We start from the raw sequence: 15,882 nt of genomic DNA, 5'->3' as shown, positions 1-15,882 counted from the left end.
CAAGTTTTCATTTAAATTCTAGTTGGTTAAGATATATGGTAAAATTGGTTTCAGGTGTAGAATCTAGTAATCAGTTACATACAACACGCAGTGCTCATCACAACTAGTGCCCTCTTTAACGCCCATCACCCATTTATCCCATCCCCCACCCACCTCTCCTCCAGCAGCCCTCAGTTTGATCCCTATAGTTAAAAGAGTCTCTTACGGTTTGCCTCTCTCTCTCTCTCTCTCTCTTTCTCCCCTTAGTTTAACATTTATAAAAGAATTCGTATCTAATGTTTTCCATTAAAGGAAGGCTAAATTACAAGAATACTTGAGACATCATCTAAATTTAAATCCATATGCACTTTGGCTAGTGACCTGGGTCCCATTGAAATTTCTTTGTATTAAAAAAAAATTCACACAAAGATGTTTCTGCACTTTCTATAAAGGCTCAGTTCATAAGTTCACTTAGTCTGTGATCTAAGTAGAGATAGACTAGTTACATTGTATTTAGGTATATTGTCTGTTTCTTTGTTTCTATTTATTTAATTATAGCAAGAGAGCACAGGAACAGGAGAAGGCCAGAGGGAGAGGGAGAGACAATCCCAAGCAGACTCCCCACCCAGCATAGAGCTGCTTGAAAGGCTGGATTCCAGGACCCTGAGATCACCCCCCAAGTAGAAATCAAGAGTCGAATGCTCAACCGACTGGGCCACCCAGGTGTCCTGTATTTAGATGTATTTTCAACATATTTTCAGAATCATAGAGATAATTAGGGAATAAACAACGCTATAGTCTAAAAAATGCTGAATCTGGAATAAAATTCTAGGTTGTATTTACAATCCCATCCAGCCAATACCTCATGTCTTCGAACAAATCAATTGAACTTCTTGAAATATAGTGACAATCTTCACAGTTCTCATGAAAAAAATAAACAAACCTTAAGAGAATCTGTAGTAATACAGTAACGTAAATTCTAAAGCCAAATAATTGCTCAAGATTTTTGGTTCAAATAATAGCTTTTCTCTTTAAAGCTAATCACTTGGTGCAATAACAAAAATTATTTCAATCTCTTGACTTTATTTTCCATATCTAAAAGTCAGATATTTCATCTACATATTCTCCTAGGTAGCTTTCTAGTTCGTCTATTATTCTGTGAATATAAGGTTTACTCATAGTAGAACCTCCATTAACTCGCCATTCCAATCCCATAATTTTGAAAGTCAAAATTTAATTTTATGTCCAAATGAAAAAAATTCCACGTTCTCTATTTAGAGATAATGCTAAATAATTCACAAATTTATGCTAGTTTTCTACTACTGTTGAACAGAATACATCTCCCTCTCTTCTCTTTTTCTCTCCTCTCTTTCTCTTTCCCCCTTCCCCCACCCCATAAACAGCTCCCATTGTTCTGTTATTATCCCTAAAAAAAACCAAACCTAGTCAATTACTTTTATATTCATGAGTTCAATCTCTTTATTTATTGTTTGTTCTAAATTTACACATTAAGTTGCATATTCACACATCTTGACAATCTGGTTTTGTGTATGTGTGTGTGCATGTATGTGTGTATGTGTATTTAATTAAATCTTCGCTTTCTTTGGTCTCTGAGGAAGTTGAAACCTAGCTAATTTATTGTCTTGGTATTATTTCTTACATTGGTGGTTAATTTTTTCCCTTGAGCCTTCAAAACTGTCATTCAGAAACAACTAATGCACAGAGATTTCAACTGCCTACTGCCTTTCCTAGTGCTTTAAACCCAGAAACTAGTACTTTTTTCTTCCTTTTTAAGATCTTAAATAATGCTAACTAAATGGTGGCTGTCTTCCCTTAGAATTTAAATAATTAATTTAAATAATTTAAATAACTCATTTGTGTTAACAAGAACAAGTTGAGAAGGGAATGTCATCCTTACTTTAACTGGTTGTATTATTATGTTAGGAGTCCTAAAAAAGTGATTCATAAATATGTAGATAATAGATAGATGGCATATATGTTACTTATTTTATTTTTCACCACATGTTCAGGACGTTATACTCCAAAAGAACTACTTGAGTTCTCGAATTTATACAGACCATATCTGGGGAACAGGTGTGGAAATAGATATTAAGGATGCAAGATAATGGTGGAAGAATCATAAAGTTGAATGAGGCAGAATTTACTGATATGGACTCATTAAGCAGAGATTCTGCACTGGAGATTGCAGCTTGGGGAGTTAGAAAGGGTTCTAATAGTTCATTTGTTTGGTTGACTGTAACATGTACCAAAAGGTGGTCCATAGCAAGCAAGTTGGACATGCAGGACCTAACTTGGTTTAATATAAAGCAAGAGATTATAAGGCCTTGAGATTAGAATGTAAGAGTAGATTTGTCATTTAAGATCTATTTACCCATAACGAGAGGGTCTAGAAGGCATTCCTTTTACCACAACTGTGAGAAATAAATTTGTGAGCAGAGCCCCAGTATCCTTGAAGAGTTCAATGATCACTCTTCTCTCTAAGGCCAGAACTTAGAGTGGTAATTGCAGTCACTCAATTGGGAAATCTAAATGAAATGAAAGTAGTTCAGTCCCAGGGAGGCAGGGGCCAAGTCAAGGTGAGTGAACATGGTTGCTATAATAGACAGGAGAGTCAAAGCTGCAATCAGAATAGTCTGACTTGCACAGACCCATGGCACTGGCTAATTGATCATTGTGTTCCTATTGGTAAAACAGATAGGAAAGCTACTAAATTTTTACCTAATCTACATAAGCATAAAATGTCTAGATCAAGTGAACAAAACTCTAACCTGAATCATAAAAATAGATAGTAACAACCTTTCAAACAATCCCCAAATTTGAGCCAGTTTACAGAACCAAAACCCTTCAATGAAGGAGAGGCTTATTCCTTTTGTGGAAGGACCCAGTACACTGCCAAAAATATATACCATTAATCTTTTTCCCAGCCTTCCCCAAAGGGACATATGACCTTTCACCAGGGTAACTGTGGTTATTTCCCCAGTTCCAGTCCCACATTGGCTCCCTGACCATACTGACCTACTATGATGGGAAAGGCCAAGTAGAAGCCATTAGAATTACTTCTACCTAAGAAAATATTAAACTGAAACCAATACTGAATTCCTATAGGGATTTCAGAAATTAGTGCCATCACCAAGGACTTGAAATATGCAAGTGTAGTGATTTCTACCACATCCCCACTCAAGTCACCTATTTGGCCAGTGCAGAAGACAGATGGAGCTTGGAGAATGACAGTTTATGCTAAATTTATGCTAAATTTAACCAGGTGGTAACTCCACCTGCAGCTGCTGCACCAGATGTGGTTTCATTGCTTGAACAAATTAACACATCCCCTAGTACCTAGTATGCAACTATTGATCTGGTAAATGTCTTTTTATCCATCCCCATCAATAAGGAACACCGAATCATTCTGTGCTCAGCTGCCAAGGCCAGCAATATATCTCCACTGTCCTACCTCACTGGTACATCAACTCTCCAGCTCTATGCCAAAAGTTAGTTTGCGGGGACCTTGACAACCTTCCCCTTCTACAAGATATCATGGAGTCCATTACACTGTTGACATTATGCTGATTGGACCTTGTAAGCAAGAAGTAGCAACTATCCAAAACTTACTGATAAGACTTTTGCATGTCAGAGGATAGAAAAGAGATCTGGCAAAAATATAGGGGACTCTTACCTCAGTGAAATTTCGAGGGGTCCACTGGTGTGGAGCATGGCAAGATATCCCTTCCAAGGTAAAGAATAAGTTGTTGCATCTAACCCCGCCTACAACCAGAAAAGAAGCACAATATCTAGTGGGCCTCTTTGGATTTTAGAGGCAACATATTCCTCATTTGGGTGTGTTACTCTGGCCCATTTACTGAGTGACCCAAAACCCTGCCAATTTTTAGCAGAGTCCAGACAAAAGAAGGCTCTGTAAGAGGTTCAGGCTGCTATGCTAGCTGTTCTGCCACTTGGGCTATGTGATCTACTAAAACCAATGGTGCGTGCAATGTCACTGGCAGATAGGGATGCTGTTTGGAGCCTTTGGCAGGCCCTAATAAATGGATTGCAGTTCAGGCCCTTAGAATTTTGGAGCAAAGCCCTGCCATCTTCTGTGAATGGCTAATCTTCTTTGAGAACAAAGGAGCTCCTTTAGGGCTCTCTTAATATTATCATATGCTGTGATTTAGGTCAATGGAAAACTGCAAGAACCCAATCCAGATAGAACTACTAATGGCCCAGACCATTTGTATCAGTTTGGGGCTTTTGTTAAAGTGGCCCTCTGCCATATGTCTCTGACCTATCTGTGTGTTTCATAATGAATTGTATGTATAGAAATCAGTAAGAAGCAGGACAGACACTCAGTTCAGGGAATGAGTCTTATCCTATGACCATTGTTTGTATGCCTCAGCCAGGCATCAATCTCCATTCCACAGAGCATTCTGGGGAAGAACTGATATTCTGTGTATTATACAGGTCTATTACGTGGTTGCCTGTGTGAAGGAAGAGCAATGGCCATGCTGAGGTCCACACTCATGAAAACAGCTCACTAAGATGCTACAAAATCCTACTTCTGCTGCTATGCCCCTGTAACAACAAAGATCCTGATCCCCACAGTTAGAAGGAAAAGTACCCATGGGTCTGTGTGGCATAACTAAGGGGCTAATTCAAAACTGAGTGAAGGCTTAGGTTCTAAATAAATAAATAAATAATAAATAAATAAATCCAATAAAGCAACCATTGCCATCAGGGAGACCCATAGCACTAATGAAACTCACTTGAGACTTTCTGGAAGACGAGACATAAACATGAGCAGGGTAGAAAGGATCTCCCCAAGGGTCTACCAACCAAAGACAGCAATAACTGGGGACTCAAAGGGAAGGAAAAAACAAATAAAAAATTGGATATCTGGGAGGAAACAATTGAAACAAAAAGTCCACAGTTTGTTCAACTTGAAAATTCTCAGTTTACTAAAAGAATTTTTAAGACAAAAAGATAAAAGGAAGCTGATTGGCTTTGTGCTTCTGCAACATAAGTTCCAAGTTTTAATATCTCCTGAACTGTACCAATTGGCAAACCTTCAGGGATTTTTTTTTTTTTAAATTTGGTTGGGGTTCACATTATAGTTATGACTGGAGAGTCCAATAAACTTAAAGTACCATAAATATGAAGATTACACTAAAATTACACTTAAAGTACACATAAATATGAAGATTACACTCTCTATACACTTAGGGGGGATTATCAGATATAAAATAGAAACACATAGGTATACCTCATCTTAACCATCAGATCTATCACCTTGCCTAAATCCGTCATGGTCATAACACCCATTGTCCTACATTATTCCCTAGTAGACACTGCGCACTCTAATCCAATGAGTAATAAATTAAAATTAAATGAAATAAAATCTTTGCCACTTACAACTGGTTTGACAAAATGGGGCCATATGAACCTTCTGTATATCCATTCTAAATAGTTAATAAGGCCTTCAAGGATTGAACAGGGTTTTCAAGGATTGAAACCAATTATAAGAACTATTCAGAGAACAGATGATAATCACCACTGCTTCTCCATTTAACAGTCCATTTGACCTGTTCTTAAACCTGGAAAGAATGAATGGAACCCCACAGTAGAGTATCCCACACTTAATGCCATGTCGTCACATATTAAGGTGCAATACTCAAAATTACTGAAGTCACTGGCTCCATTCAATCAGCAACTCTTAAATACTTTGCATTCATAGACTTGACTACATGTTCTGTTTCATGCCTGTTTTGACAGCCTCTCAGCCAATTTCACCTTTGAAAGAACACAAAAACTTCTTTATCTGGCTATACACAGGATACCTCAACAGCCCTGCAAATGCATTCAATCTTTCTGGGCAAAATCTTTACTGCGTTCAACTTTCTCTGGAAACAGAGGTATGACATTACATTGATGATCTCTCTTGCAAGGGAATTTATCTGACCCACTCATTCAGGACATACAAAAATTCACAAAGGAGAACACAAAAAGGGATGGGCCATTGTCTTACACAAAATGCAAGGTTCCTTCAACTTAGTAAAATTTCTGGGCATTATTTGGTCAGTTAAGGGATGTTCCATCTCTGATACTGTCAAGAAATAGTTATTGATCTATCAGTCCCAATAATATTAAGACAAATCTAATATCTTTTGGATTCTGGAGGCAACATATTCCTCATTTACAATTTTTTAAAGCCCGTTTATGCTGCTACTTGCAAATTGACCCACACAGAATGAGTTACAACAAAAGGTTCCGAATTCTCTCCAGATAGCAATACAACAGGCAATTACATTAGTTTCCCCTTTCTCTCCTCTGTCCTCTCTACCCCCAGATTCCTTTACTGTAGTCCCTCCTCTAGTATTCCTGGAAACTCTCAACTACTCACAAAGACCAAATTGCCCATGGGCTTTCAATGCAAGAAACTGTCCACCTTGGTCATATGCTGTACAGTATGAGAGCAGCAATTACAAGGCAGATGTCCTTAAACATTTACTTCAAAATTAAGAGTAAAATAATAATTAAGCACCAAAATTAGTGACAGAGGAGGTACAAATAAAACTGTATAAGTTTGAGCAGATTTGAAAGCATTGCTCTATGTTAAGGAGGATACCTATGACTTAGTTCAGTAAACATACTGAGCACTTGTGTGAAGCACTGTTCAAGGCACATGGGATACGATAATGAAAAGATAGATGTGGTTTAGAGATAATTCCCTAATTTTAACTTTTATACCTCAATATCATTAGTTGGGAAAGTAGAAGAGAAATGAGAAATTAAGACTATGAGAATGTATAGAAAAATTGACTTGTGGAGGCCAAGAAAGAAGTATTTTTCATGGAATAAGATGGGTGATGAATAACATCAAATAGTTCTTACTACAGCTTTTTGCCCTCTAATATACATATCATAAATAATATCTGTTGTTATAAAGACACCAAGGAAGAGGAAGAGAAGTAATAAAAGGCCTTAGCTTATTTAGGACCATAACATTACTGATCATTGGGAGATTTTATTTTTAAGACTTATTTATTTACTTGAGAGAGAGAGACAGAGAGACAGAGAGAGTGAGTGGTGGGGGAGGGACAGAGGCAGAGGGAGAGAGAAAATCTTCCAATCATATGTATATTATAGAGGTTATTGGTAATCCTGAGAAATGACTTTTCTAAATAGCATTTTGTAATATTTAAGGGTTAACATTTCTCTAAAGCATACATAACTCTTTTGAGTTGTAGTATTCAGAAATATATTTAAAGTATTTAACGAAATTGCCTTAATTATGTTGTTTCTATGACAATGCTACTAAACAATGCCACCAACACCATTTTTTTTCATTGTTTTTCTTATGAAGTCAGGCGGTATCCACCTTCTTTCACTGTGTGGTAGTGAAATGTTTTTATCTTCTCTGAAGGTATAGCATCGTTTCTTCTCCTCAAAATAATGCTTATGTCTTTTTTTTAAGGTGGAGTGATAATATTATCAGCATCAGAATTGTTATTATTGTACATTTTGCAACTACATTTTTTGTAGGTCTCAAGACACTTCTTCACTCTTCTAATTGTTGTTTAATTTTAACTGTTGTGCTCCATACATTGATGTGTGTCCAAAAGATCAGAATCAAAGTCTGGCCCAAATTTAGACTGATTTCTTCATCATTAATTTTTGGTGTATAAGGAAAATAAACCTTAATCAAGGTTTTCCTTAATCAAGTCATTCACTTTATGTCTAGAAACACTTACATATAAGAACATATTTGTTCTCTACATAAAAACATCCTTTTGTGGGTTCTATGTTTAGATTTTCATATATTATACATACTTATATATGTGAGTATAGAGAATAGCTTATACACCTGAATAGCTTTAAACTCTAAACCTGACTTACAACAAACAAATAATCAACAAATAGACAAGCATTGAAAAAGCACACAGGTTTTACATGCCCATAAAGGTATTCTAATGGTTTACATTATTAGAATCATACTTTCATTGCCAGCTTTGTCCCCTTCACAGTTCAATTTTCTCATTATTTTCCAGAATTACAGGAATACACAGCTTAAGGCAATGGCTTCAACCATGGGTATATGTGTGTGAGGCAGATCCTCCACACAGTAGGGTAAGTCAGGGAGGATATCATATCACCTCCAGTATTTTACAGTCCAGAAAAAAAGGACCTTAGCATATGAATTTATGAAAAACTATTACAGTGATTCTAATAGGCAGCTAGTACCAATTCTGCCATGCCCCAAACATTTTAAACACACAGACACACACACACGCACACACTCCTCTTTTCTTTCATTTGAGAACCACTGCCCTAAAGCATATGCAGTTATGGATAAATGAGCCTGTGGAAAGAAAATTTCTATGATATATGTAATGACTTAATTAAAGAACAGACAATGATATAAGACCTGGAAGATATAAATATTCACATTCTTACAAAAAGAATCTACACAAAACAGTATTATTGATCTAAGTCTACTGTTGCTTACAGATCACCATTCCCTTATGAAGACCTAGGTGACCCAGATCAACCTTATAATTTTCCCTTTGGTTCTGATTATTTTATAGACTCCAACAGCCATTCAACAAGGAACTGTGACTAAAGGCTTAATTTACTTCCTATGGCAGTGCAAAGTGAAAGAAATCATTCCATGCAGTTAAAGATGTTAAGTGGACAGAAAGCCATGACTATGTAGTTAAATTAAATCAAACAGATTGGATGCATTTAAACAGCTTCTTGCTAATAAGTATGCCATTGAGATTCTTATTGAGTTAGAGTAAGTAAATAATGTAAGTAAGAAATGTTTTCCTGGGGATGGAAATGCACAAGATAAGAATCAGAGCCAGAAAATATTTTAAAAGAATTGTAAACTAAGGTAAGAAAAAGATCCAAGAGTAAGAAAGTGAAAGAAAATGACAGATGAGCTCAGCCTTATGGAGTGTGTGTGTATGTGTGTGTAAATTAGAGTGCATTTGAGGTTAGTGAATATATCTATGTTTGACTAATATTACAAGGTATTTATCCAAATTACAAGAATACTTACTATTATATTATTTATGAATGTAAGTGCATTGAAACAAATGCTAAGGGAATGCCATCCACTCAAAATTATGTAGCAGAGAAAATTGATGACATAAGATCTATGTTACTCTATGTACTTTGCTCCAGCATTGTTTGCCATTAGCTATGAATGATTAACACATATCTGCCCTTTTTTATAATATGTGAAATGATAGTCATATACTCCCTACTTTGTCTTCATTGCTATGTGTTGAGAATAGACCATTTCACACACAGCTAGTAAAAGGAAGAACCAACATTTAAACCCAGATCATCTGGTACCAAGTCCATTGCTCATTTGGTCAGGCAGAATAACTCAATAAATGATTTGTACCAGGAACAGGGACAGGAGGAGTATCAATAAAGAACGGCCAGAATATAGAGTAGTTTAAAATCCAGCAACAAGAAATTTGACTTGATATAGTAGGCATCAAACATCCACTATATGCATCATGCATCATGTGAGAAAAGTAAGGAATATGGTCATTAATCTGTATGTTCTATGTAAGATATTGAAGGGAAGAGAATTTAGATATAGTAAATCCACCAAGAAGTAATTAAATTCAAGAACAGGTATGAAATTTTCATGTTAGCTTTCTGAGAAATCTTTCTTATATGTTTACTGGTACATTCCAAGCATCTAGGTGGGGGCATCTGGTGCCTAGTGGTGCTCAGTAAATATTTGTAGTTCTGGCAGATAATAAAGTAAAGAGGATCTGGCAGAAAATGAGTCTGGTCTTCATTTTTAGAAATTAGAAGGACAGAAAACACAAACTTGCTATCCATCAACATAGAGGTAATAATTGAAACCACAAGACATAACAAGTGTTCTGAGATCAAGCGTAGAAAAAGACCGAAAGACTATAAAACATAACTATAGTAAATGCCTGATGACTGTTCAAGTGTCATTTCCCATGTTGATTCCCAACCAAAGCATTTGAGGACCTCAAAACAGATGGTGGAAGAGAGATGTAGTTCAAAAATCAGTAGAGGCTGCTACAGTGTGACCTAGTGATTAAAAGAAGCTCTGGCGTCAGATAGTGATAAATTCTAAAAACCAGGTCTGCTGCTTCCAAAGTTTTTGATATTGGTCAAGTTAACTTGTTTACATCTCTGCTTGTTTAAAAATAAGAATAACATTGTCTGCCATATTGGCTTCTGGTGAGGATTAAATAAAATAATAAAGTGCATAGCATTGTGCAAGGATCAAGATTAAGGCTCTGGGTGAGACTAATTGCAATGAAGCTCAGCCTACCTTCAGGTGGTTAACGGAGTACTTTCTGGAAACTAAAGACGAAGTCCAGTCCTAGAAGGGAGACAAAGGCAGATTGCTGCAGCTACTTGGAGTCCTGAGCTCCAGAGCCAATCCCAGGGACAATGGGTTAGGGAGAAGCCTTCAGATGAAGATCACATTGGCAGCATCTAAAATGAGCTGTTATAGGCAGAAACTGAACAGTAGAAAGAAGGGGAAAAGTTTAAGAAATAAACCAATAAAAACAGGTAAAACAGGTAAAGAAAGTAACTCATATTATGAAAACTGAGGATACAAGAATTTTAAGATGTAGGAGGTAATGAACGCTGCTAAAGATTATATGATGTTTAAACAAATAAAAACTAATTTAAAATGCCAAGAATTTTGGCTTAAAGATTTCTATTGATTCAAGAACAGGACAAATAGAGTCGTGGGGGAAAAAACTGTGGAAGACGTCAATAAGGAACAGAATAGACAGCATATATGAACTTTTCTCAGAGTTTAACAAGAGTAAGATAAGAAAAAAATTGAATAATAGGGCGCCTGTCTGGCTTAGTCAGTAGAGCATGCAAATCGTGATCGTGGGGTCACGAGTGCAAGCTCCACATTAAGTGTAGCAATTACTTAAAAATAAAAAAATCTTTAAAAAAGAAAAAATCGGATAAAAGGGAAAAATTTTCTTGAGAACTGGGGAAACTTGTATATATTTGAAGATAAAGGGAGAGTTGATGGAGAGGGAAAAAAAACCAAAAACAAAAACTAGAGCTGGAAAGAATGGAAATTGTTGTAGAAACTACTGGAATTACAAAGATAAATGTCTTCATATCCAAAGTACAATTAGAGCTTTTTTCCTTCATAAAAAGGATTGTAAGAAAGATACTTATATTGGAAAACTCAAACTTCCCAGTAAATTAGAGGGAAGGCACTTTGCTTACATAGGGAACTGACTGAAGGATGTCGAGACCTAAAATAATAACTACAAGAAAGAAAGCAATTAGTAGGAAAAAGTTCCAAGAGTCAACTTGCAATTGGCTGCCATGATTCAGAAATGAGCCAAACCTTTGCCTTCCTTGCATCTGAAATGGTAAGTTAGAGAAAAGAGGTGATAGGGATGTGTAACATCTGAAAAAAAAGTGCAGAACTTTTGTGTTTTGTTTTTTGTGGTTTTCTTTTTATTTTGTTATATTAGTCACCATACAGTACATCCCCAGTTTTTGATGCAATGTTCTATGATTCACTATTTGCGTATAACACCCAGTGCACCATGCAATATGTGCCCTCCTTAATACCCATCACCAGCCTATCCCAATCCCCCACCCCCACCCCTCTGAAGCCCTCAGTTTGAATCAACACATAGTAATATTCCATTGTATATACGGACCACAACTTCTTAATCCAGTCATCTGTTGCAGGGCATCTCGGCTCCTTCCACGATTTAGCTATTGTGGACATTGCTGCTATGAACATTGGGGTGCATATGGCCCTTCTCTTCACTACTGCAACATAGCCAAAACCTACATCTAAAAGTTTCACTCCACTTCCAAACGTAAAGCTATAAAGTTTTTAACCAAATGAAAATTCTGTTCTTTCTGGGACATAGAGTGAACCCCGGCAAGTGTTTCCACCACTGTGAACCAAGTCTGGACTTAAATACCTGAGAATACCTTTGGGAAAGACAAGCTGAAGCAACTCACTTGTGACGTGTTACTAAAATATTTCATGAAATAATGCATGTGAATTCAATACCCTTGAGATTTTATTTGTGCAGCTGGTCAGGTCAAATACTGGTATAAATTAAAAATTTAGGAATATATGTTGATCTCATTATAAAACATGTTCCAAAAAAGCAACAATAAAACTTTAAAATGAGTTCCCCGAACCCAGAATATGCCAGGGATATGTTTTGCTTTGATCTAAAATTTTAATTTGCTCAACCTGCGGGCAGCCATGGTAGCTGAAAACCCTAAGCAGTTTCATGCCAAACAAACGTTACATTTTCAATGTGGACCATGATGTAAAAAAGGTCGGAAAGCCCTCCTCTAAAACATTATTCATGCAACCCAAAGGGAAGTTTCCTTGGAGAATATTTAGTAAATTCTGAAGGACTGAATATATAATAAAACAAAATAAGAATATTGAAAAATACAGTAGAAGGATATCTCATAAAACCATAAATAAATAATTTAAGATGTTTAAAATAATTTAATGAACAAAATTTGCATTTATTATATGGATTCAAATCTATGATGTAGGCAACAGTCATTACACCAAAAATGTGGACATTATGAATATAGAACTTGTCTCCAAAATCAACAAGCTCAAAAATAGACTTGTACTTTTATTTTTCTTTTTTCTTTTTTTTTAATTTTATTTTTCTTAAATCGACGTGTACTTTTAGATGGCAACTTAGACACACAAGCTTTACACTTAATGGGCTGAATTCTACCATTGCTTGGACATTCAAAATGCAATTTTTAAAGTGGAAAATATTTATATTTGTAATGGTTTCATTAATTATATTTATGCTTGGGAGTCTGCATTAAGTGCTAAGAACATAATGACAATTATTTATCATAGTTTATATGAAGAAAATGGAAAATAAAATTAAAAATACAAATCCTATGAAGAGAATATCAAGGTTTTAGGAATATAAATGAGTGTATACATACATAATATATTGTTAAGAATTTTATTTGTATTATAACAATTCAATTATTAGCCCGGATCAATGTTATCAAACACTAAACTTATGGCTTCTTCGTGACAATAAATTAAAATTATTAAAGAATAAATGCAATGTTAAAAAGTGTGCTAAAGAAAGCCATCCCAGGTCCTACTGTTCCTCTACCCCTTTCTAGGTGGATCAGCCTACATAGGAAGCATAGGAAAAGATATATTTCATATCACATGATCGCCAACCCTTTCCAGTCTCAGTTGATTGCATTGAAGGTGGGTACCTCACTCAAGGACAGACAGACAATACACAACCAGTAAGCAACTAGCAGGTAATGATACCACACAGTAAAATGTATGATTGGATTAATATACAAACATAATTTGAAGACAAACAGGTAAAATGAACTTGCAATATTATTAGGGAAATATAGACACACTAACTTGAAAATAGAACATTTTTAACACTTCAGCTTAATTAATTTGTTTTATTTTAACATCTTAAATACTGAATTCAATTGTCAATACTCTTTCCCTTTAAAAGCTCTGAATTCACATATTAAACTATTTGAGGAAAGGGAGACAAAATACTTACTTGTGATGCTATTTCTCGAGACTGACACAAAGGGAGGAAAAAAGAAACACACGAAATACAGTTTAGCAATGACTAAACAATACATACATGAAACAGCAAGAAGGACAAAATATGACAAGCCCCCACTTAACACTTAAGCAATTATGTGTTTCATTATGTATTACAGGGCTTCTGATTAAATTAGGTAAGGAATAAGTTATTTTAAAAGTCTAGCAGAAAGTTCCTGTTAGATTATTTTTTGTCTGTTTGTTTAGTAAAATTCTCTCTCTAAGGTTTTGATAGAAAGAAAAAATGGTACTGGTAGAGAAAATAAAACAACTGACAGGAGCTTATAAAGTTCATGAGAGAATACTTGGCATAATTATTGGCATTCAGTAACAATTATTGGCACTAATATCTGTACTGTATTAAAATTCAGATCTCATATAAAATTGTTTTTTAAAATTTAATACTTTTAGATATTGTCATAAGATTGCCTTTCCCTGATGTATAAATTTAATTAGTTTATAGAAATATTCTGAACTTTCACATTGGCTATGAAGTCTAAAATTTGACCCTCCCACTCACCATATAACCCTTTACTATTGAGGGGCAATACAAGTCAGGCTTAGTCTTCAATTTTAAGGAATAATATTCTATTCATTTTTCGATAGGTAGAAATAAAATTTTCAATTATATTCTTTGGTGTAACATAACTCAAGTCTAACAAATTATCTAGCTTTCTAACTGTTGATACAAATATAAAAAAAGCATAATAAACATTTGATTATAGGCTCCTTAAAACTGTTTATCCCACTATCGTATCTGAATCCTTATTAAAATAATTTTATTAATGTGATTTTGTAAAAGATAAGCTTATTTCAATGAAATTTTATTGAAATTTTGTTTCAATAAAATACTATGTTGCGGGGCGCCTGGGTAGCGCAGTCGCTAGGCGGCTGCCTTCGGCTCAGGACGTGATCCCGGCGTTCCTGGATCGAGTCCCACATCAGGCTCCTCCGCTGGGAGCCTGCTTCTTCCTCTCCCACTCCCCTGCTGTGTTCCCTCTCTCACTGGCTGTCTCTCTGTCACATAAATAAATAAAATCTTTAAAAAAATTAAAAAAAATAAAATACTATGTTCCAGTTTAATACTAAAGAGTTAATGATTGGTAGATGGGACAGTCAATGATTATTCCATTATATTACATGCTTTAAAGTTATAGGATTTACTATTATGAAAGTGACCTAACATCAGAGTAACATATTCCACAAATTTATTGTGTATATTGAAAAGATGCTGGTATTTTAATATATTTTTTAATGATCTCTAATTTCTAATAAAAATTTCAGTGGTTATAGTACAATGTAGTACAATTCAAGCAAATGTAACTTTCAATACACTAGAAAATTGGAAGTAGATACAGTTCCACATTTTCTTACCAAAAAACCATAGGAACAAATATGTTTATTAGTTTAGAATTTATCAGATTTTGGAAAGATAGTACTATACCATTTACTGTATGGTAGGAAATGTTCCTAGTGGGTCTTGGGTAGCATTTATAATAAAAAATAATAATATATCTGCAATGAAAAGTTAAGAATATTCACTTTAAGTGGAATAATATTAAAATTTCACAAATAAAGTGAGGTAAAATAAATTTACTGAGCTTTTTGGATTTCAGAATTATGGATAAAGGATTATGAACAGAGAAGTATAGTTCCTCTTTGTCACCAAAAGTAGCATGAGTCCTTGTGCTTCTATGTTTTTGAACCAGGAGATGCTGATGTTTATAAAGATTCCCTTAAACAGACATATATAGATGGTGGTAGAAGCTCCAGTAAGGTGATATACAACCAGGTAAAAAGGGGCAGGATCCAGCTGCACCCTACTATCCAGCTGTATCCATGGACTGATTCATGAGTCATTGTATGTCCCTCCACTTTATTCTTTGTGTTTGTATGAATTTTCCTTCCACCAATATTCAGCCCACTAAAAAACTGAGACTGTATTCCATGTCTTTTGCACATTTTATAATTTTAATTATAAATATTCCTTTTCATCATTGGTCTTCTCAAAGATATCTGCTCAAAGTATTTAATGTTTCTCCTGTTCCCACAGACAAAGCAAAATAGCCTTTCTTCTATACGTAGAACATGAGAAGATACTGAAGACAGACTAGAAAATGATGCAGCATGAAATCCTGCAACGGCCTTTAAATTGTATTTTTTTAAACGCCATGAAATAAGGAAGCAAGGGCTAGTTTTTACCTGTGTTTATTCCTACCATGTTCTGATATGAAATGTTGGCACTT

General features: G+C 35.2%; 1 protein-coding gene across 2 annotated transcripts in view; it reads right to left on the bottom strand.

The window, feature by feature from the left end:
* The window catches only part of KCNT2 (potassium sodium-activated channel subfamily T member 2), a 346,348-nt gene that overhangs the window by 30,431 nt on the left and 300,035 nt on the right, over positions 1-15,882 (bottom strand). The window contains exon 25 of one of the 2 annotated variants that reach the window (XM_048225452.2): positions 13,590-13,610. The exons of the other annotated variant lie outside the window; for it this stretch is intronic. Within the exon in view, the coding sequence (XP_048081409.2) occupies positions 13,590-13,610 (21 nt within the window). The remainder of the gene's footprint in view (positions 1-13,589; positions 13,611-15,882) is intronic. 2 annotated transcript variants of the gene reach the window in all.

The sequence above is a fragment of the Ursus arctos genome, unplaced genomic scaffold, assembly GCF_023065955.2.
Source record: "Ursus arctos isolate Adak ecotype North America unplaced genomic scaffold, UrsArc2.0 scaffold_2, whole genome shotgun sequence".
NCBI classification, from domain to species: domain Eukaryota; kingdom Metazoa; phylum Chordata; class Mammalia; order Carnivora; family Ursidae; genus Ursus; species Ursus arctos.
The sequence above is the reverse complement of the archived record's forward strand: the minus strand, read 5'-3'. Positions and strand labels throughout refer to the sequence as shown.